This window comes from Phoca vitulina, unplaced genomic scaffold (assembly GCF_004348235.1).
Source record: "Phoca vitulina isolate PV1807 unplaced genomic scaffold, GSC_HSeal_1.0 scaffold45, whole genome shotgun sequence".
Lineage (NCBI taxonomy): Eukaryota > Metazoa > Chordata > Mammalia > Carnivora > Phocidae > Phoca > Phoca vitulina.
The window spans coordinates 11,220,995-11,227,223 of NW_022589748.1; the positions used below are offsets into that span (position 1 = coordinate 11,220,995).

The following is a 6,229-nucleotide window of genomic DNA, read 5'->3' on the forward strand; positions in this document are numbered from 1 at the left end:
GACCCCAAGGGCTCCAGACCGTATGATTTCCACTCCATCATGTAACGTTCTGGAAAAGGCAAAAACAGAGGGACAGAGAAGGGGTAGGGGGAGAAAACTGACTGCAAAGGGGACACGAGGGACCTTTTTGGGGAGATGGAAGTGTTGTGTGTCTTGATTGTCATGGTGGTTAGATGACCATGTGTTGGTCAGAATTACACAAGGGTGAACCCCAAAAGGGTGAGTTTTACTCAGTGTCACACTTGAGTAAACCCAACTTAAAAAAATAAAACCATCGGGCATCATGGAGATCCCATTGCTGCATCAGGCATTATGAGACCCCTCATAGCTCAGGGGCCCGGGGACAGAAGGACAGAGCAGGCAGCAGCTTGTTGGGAGTGGGGGCTTGGACATCACTGGCTTGGGGTTTTTTGGCAGGGGAGGGGTGTTACTTTTTGCTTTAGCACTTGTAACTTTGACAGCCCAGAAACTGCAAAGGAGTTTAAAAATTTGCTGTTGCTTAGCCCCAAGGCAGAGGCAGCCAGTTTGAAGGAGCCTCCCAGGATTTGTGGTTTGTAAGAGTTGGGATGCCAGGGAGAGGGTATGTGGCTGGCAGAGGGTGAGGGGTTGGTTCGAGGGGAGGCAGGAGGCAGGCTTCAGTCTGCTGGGTTTGCTGAGGTTTTGACTAGAGTCACTTGACTAGCTTCTCGCTTCAAAGGCGGAATCCATGAAGGGATCCAGAGGTTTATTACAAAAGGTCAAGGTGAGACCCACATGTGAAGTGAGGCCCAGTGGGGAGGACTTCAGAGCTACGACTACTCAGGAACATTCTAAGATCTGACCAGAAGACTCAAGGCCGTGGATACCCTCATCCTGCCATGGACATGAGGAACCACTTGCAGAGTGCTGGTTCTTTTGGTGTGGGGTGGGGGCCCTAGGAGGGCCAGGTCTGAGGTGCTTTAAATGCTGCTCATAACATAGTGGTCTTATTCCCTAGGCTTTTGGACAGTCCTTTCTCCAGCCTGACATCCACCTATTTAAACAAAATCTCTTCTACTTGGAAACTCTCAACACCAAGCAGAAGCTCTACCACAAGGTCAGCGCCCCCTCTCAGAAAGGGTCCCTCCTCCGAGGCGTCAGTGGGGTGGGCGGAGTGCCACCCTTCTGGGGCAGCAGCTGGGGCGCGTGGCAGGAAGTGGGCTGGGATGCGGACGGGCCCCGGGGGCGGAGTGAGCCCTCATGCCATCGCTCACCCTGGCCTCTCTGTCTGCAGAAGATCTTCCGGACCACCATGCTGTTTCAGTTTGTGAACGTGCTGCTGCAGGTCCTGGTTCACAAGTCCCACGACCTTCTGCAGGAGGAGATCGGCATTGCCATTTACAACATGGCTTCTGTGGACTTTGATGGCTTCTTTGCAGCCTTCCTCCCAGAGTTTCTGACCAGCTGTGATGGCGTGGATGCCAACCAGAAAAATGTGCTGGGGCGGAATTTCAAGATGGATCGGGTGAGGAGAGAGAGGCCAGGCTACGGGGAGGGCAGGCGTGGGCTCTCACCCTGGCACCTGCTCAGGGAGGAAGGGGCAGGCCACTTCCGTGTGTGGTCTGTGCCCGCTAGTGGCTCCTGAACAACTTGGTGCTGTGGCTGGACGCGGGGGGTCCCGCCTCCCCACGGTGGGGGCTCCTACAGCCAGCGTGTTCTTCGTCTTAGCCGTCGGGCCCCAGCCCCGGCCCCAGCAGTCCGTCTGATTGCCTCTGCACCCCATCGAGCACACCCATCCCCCTGGGCGCAGTCATCGTTTCCTCCCGGGTCCTGAGCCACTATAGCCCAAACTTGCAGATAGTCTGGGAAGACTGGCGCTCAAGAGCCACGTCTCTGAGTCCCCCCAGGGTTAGGGATGGGCCCCTGGGCTCTGCCCGGGCCTCCTGGTTCAGCGTGGGCTGACCTGCTGTCTGCCCAGGGAACGTGGCGGGAATGGGGTGGGGGCTGGGGTGGTGAAGGCGCTGGATGCACACACAGCCATTGTGGCCGGTGCGTCTGGGTCCCATGGCCCCCAGCTTCTCCTATCCCGGGGTGTCCTGTCTGGACACTCACCTGCCCCCTTTCCTCTCTCAGCCGTTAGGTCTCTGCACTTGCCTGCTAGGCCCTTCTTGGAACTCTTCCCGTGGAACGAGTCCGTTTCATCCTTCACCGCCTGACACGCGGCAGAATGAAACCTTTCTCCCTCATCCTCGTGGTGTCCCTGCCTTGCCTCCCGCGCTGGAGCAGCCGGCCCGCAGTCCCACTTCCATGTGCAGACCTACACAGGGCTCTTGCTGGAGCAAACTCTGCTCATTCCTTGTTTATCTCATCTGTGATATGCATCACGGTAGTTTTCTCTTAGACTCACTCAGTTCCTGTTTTCCTTTGTCTTGGACTCCTCCTTTCCCTGTTTTCCTTTGTCTTGGAATGTATCTTTCCCCGGGATCTGTCTTGTCTTCTCCTGAGCTTCTGGAAGCTCACTTCAGCCACTTGGGTAGTGTTCCTTCCTGTTCCTTGAGGCCAAGTCCTAATATTTAACCCTCAGTTTCTAATGATGTCCTTATCAGCCAATGTCTTGATTGAGAAAGCAGTGGCCTACCAAATCTAGTTCTGCATCTGTGCACCTGGGGGGCTTATTAAATATACAGAAACGTACTCTTGTGTCCCCCCCCCTCCCCCAGGACATTTGAATTTGGCATTTGGGAGCCACTGATTTAAAAGACACCCCTTTGGTTTGTTTTCTGGAGGATGAAATAAGTAAACAAACCTGCGCCTTCATTCATCTGTTTACCGTGTACCTGACACTGGCTGGCTCTTGGGCCCTGTGTGGGGTGTTGGGGCTCCAGTCCCTCTCCCCGCCTTCAAAGGAGCCTTGCTGGGAAGACAGGCAGCATCGCCCTCTGTGGATGACACTGGGCCAAGCACTTCACATGCCCCGGCTCTTGGAAGCCTTCCAACAACCTTCCGAAGTGTAGGTCCTGTTACTAATCCCATTTCACAGATGAGCCGAGGCCCAGCAAGCTCAGCTGGGAGTTGGCAGTTAGGGAACTTGGGAATGCTAGAGCCAGGAAGCAGGATTCCTGGCTGGATGCCGGGGCCGAGCCAGCGTGCACGGCCCACACGCGGGGTGAGCCAAGGGCACTTGGAGAGTGTGGAGCAGAGGTGCCCGCCTCGCCAGCTGGGGCCTCTTTGGCAGAGGCAGGCTTTGAGGTGAGTTTGAAGAGGAGAGAAGGTTAGCCAGGTGAAGGGCGGGTGGGCCGAGGCGCACCGCAGAGCCCTGCCAGCGGGCTTCCAGAAGGTACTGCCGTGGCACCGCCAGCCACGTGGGGTCCCACTGGCTCCGTGGCAGGCACCGTTGATGTTACTCTACATTTGGACCTGCAGTGTGGCACCCAGTGATCCCAGTCTAAGCACGAGGAGGCGGACCTCGGGTGGTCTCGCTGGGTTATGGTAGAGTTGGGGGTTCCAGCTGCAAGGGGTCCTCTCCATTGGTGTCTGCGGCCTGTGGGCTCCTGTGGGGGTGTCCCTCCTGATCGGGAGGGCCTGCCCGGAGCCCGGGGTGGGGGAGGAGTCTATGGCTGCGGCTCGGCCGGCTGGGGTGAAGGAGAGGTGTGCGTTGGCAGACATACCTGTGTTCACGAGCGAGTCCAGCCTGGATCCCCTTCCCTTCTTTCCGTGGGACCTGGGGCAAGTTTCGGAATCTCTCTGTGCTTCACTTTCTTCACCCTTCACACGGGGGCACTAATGAAACCTGCCCCGCGGGCTCGTGGTGAAGGTGGAGTGACTTAGCATCTGGATTGCTTGGGGCAGGGGCTGGCCTGTGGTGGGCTCCCACAGGGCCTTGGCTGGCACGTGGTGCATGATGGGGGTAGGTATTCTGACTATCATAAAGCTTTTGCAGACTTCTGAGGCCCACCCCAGGATCGAAGTAGCTCGGGTGGGGTTGGGGGGTGATTTGGGGCGTTGGGTGGGGCTGGGCTGCAGCTGTGCCCCTGCCTTCCAGGACCTGCCCTCGTTCACCCAGAACGTGCACAGGCTGGTCAACGACCTGCGTTACTACAGACTCTGCAATGACAGCCTGCCCCCCGGCACCGTGAAGCTCTAGCACGGCCTGCTTACAGCCAGGGGACGCGAGCTCGGCTGTCACCCGCCTCCCCTCCGCCCTCTGCCACGGACGGCGCCCGGACAGGCCTCGGCCGCTCCCTGGATTCTCGCACCCTGGACAGCGGTGCCTGCCCCCCGCCCCTCTCCACGCTCCTCTTCTGCTGCCCACCCAGCCGAGCGGGCTGCAGGGTGCATCTTAGCGCTGGTTGGAGTGCCCAGGGCATCGGGAGCAGGCGGAGGGTCGTGCGACCAGGTTCCAGGGAGGCCCCAGGGAATCCTGCGGGCTGGTCCGCGCCGTGCCCGCGGACGTCAGCCACGAGGCAGAAACGCCAAGGACCGCTCATGACAGTGCCACCTTCTCACCATTCCGCCCCCGGCCCAGCCGGCCCCGGAGAGACTTGGTGCTGGAACTGTTTTGGCACTTCTGTCAAGCCTCTCCTGCCCTCCCCTCTGATTGCCTTGAAGTCTCTGCTCTTCGTCAGAGATTTGCAGACTTGTGGGTTTTTTTGTTCTTGTTTTCTCATCATTCCATTGTGATACTAAGAAACTAAGACGCTTAATGAAAAAATAAAATGCTTATGTTGTTGTTATATAAACCCTAGTCAGGGAGCGTCTTTCCACTCAGCCCCCCCGCCCCAGCCATGTGCAGGTGGAGGGCCGTCCTGGTGGGGAGCAGGGCAGCGAGGTCGGGGCCTGCGGCGGGGCCCCGGGACAGCACCGCAGAGGAGGGCCAGCTTGGGCGGGGTCTCCTAGACAGCCGCTCCGTTAGGCTGCGGGAAGACACGGGGCCCCAGGCTCACCGGGCGTTGCGGGTGGGTGTGGAGCCCAGGTGCGGTCTGCCGCCCCTCCTCCTAGAGAATGGATCCTTCCCGAGACCCAGCCAGGCATTGCCCGTCGGTGGACCGAAGTCTCGCTGGAGGTCAGCAGCCGGGTAGAGGGCTGAGTGGGTGGCGGGTGTGAGAGGAGAGGTTGTGCAGGAGAGGGCAGTCGGGGCTCAGTGGTGTGTCTGAGAGCTGGGCCTGGTCAGCCATTCGTGTGTGGCAGTGGTGCTTGTCCTGAGGTTGCTGGGATGACGCATCGGCAGCTCCTCCTGCCTTAAGGGTCCCGGTGACCAGACTGACAGGACTAGGCTAGATTCTTCTGTTTTGTTTTAAGATTTTATTTTTAAGTGATCTCTACGCCCAACGTGGGGCTCAAACCTACAACGCTGAGATCAAAAGTCGCACGCTCCACTGACTGAGCCAGCCAGGCACCCCTGGATGAGGCTAGATTGTCATGTGGAATCCCAGCCCTGGCCGGAAGAGGCTTGCTCACCTGCAGTGAGGGTGGCCACTGGCTCGGTGGTAGAACTGGAGAGGAAGGAGTTGGGGGGCTGATGGCTTCTGCTTCTGAGGCCTTTATTAGCATCACTGTGGGGGGCTGGGGGGGCAGGGGTACCTGGGCCGTGTGTGCGTGCGTGTGTCAATCACAGCCTCCCAGCTGCAGCTAGCCCCACTTGAGAGTTCGGAGAAGAGGAAATTGAAACTCCAGTCGCTCTTTTGCAGAAAGGAATTAACATCCAATTATTCTTGGGCTATAAATACCATGTCACCTGCCTGTGTGGGAAGGCTCGAGTGTGGTCTACGCCTGAGCCGGTGAAAGGGCTTTTTGAATGCCGGCAGATGGAAGGGGCAAAGGGATGGGATCTGTCGCCTGAGAGCTGGGACAGAACTCGAGGAGGCAGGATTTGGGGTGGTAGGGGAAAGGCTGCGGGGAATAAGGTGGGCCCAGCAGTTTTGTTTCTAGACTGCTGGGCATGGCTCCAGCTGTGTGGGTTGTAGTGAGCTCCCCGTCCTTGGAGGTGTGCAAGCAGAGGCTGGGTGACCTGCAGAAAGCGTCTGCTCCCCTGTTGCTCCCCTGACTCATCCCTCTTGTCTGCAGTGTGCACCGCCCCACCCCCCTGCAGGGCCCGGCACAGAGCAGGCCTTAAGGAGTGTGGCTGGAATTGGGTGTCTTCTCAGGCCCTTGACAAACCCAGAGACTGCATTCTGAGGGAGGGGCCGGGGGGAGGCCCCAGCGAGCCTTTAGTCAGTCTTGGCTGTGGACTGACAACGCCGAGGATTTCACCAAGTGGGCCGCTTGCCCTGCC

The 6,229-nt window shown here is 58.6% G+C and overlaps 1 protein-coding gene across 2 annotated transcripts in view; it reads left to right on the plus strand.

Annotated features, from left to right (window-relative positions):
* The window catches only part of XPO6 (exportin 6), a 102,551-nt gene extending 97,854 nt beyond the window's left edge, over positions 1-4,697 (plus strand). Inside the window, exons 22-24 of one of the 2 annotated variants that reach the window (XM_032430643.1) lie at positions 977-1,075; positions 1,253-1,483; positions 4,001-4,697. In XM_032430643.1, coding sequence (XP_032286534.1) covers positions 977-1,075; positions 1,253-1,483; positions 4,001-4,102 — 432 coding nt within the window. In that variant the 3' untranslated portion in view covers positions 4,103-4,697. The remainder of the gene's footprint in view (positions 1-976; positions 1,076-1,252; positions 1,484-4,000) is intronic. The other variant, XM_032430644.1, reaches the window with a different exon arrangement.
* Positions 4,698-6,229: the final 1,532 nt, after the last annotated feature.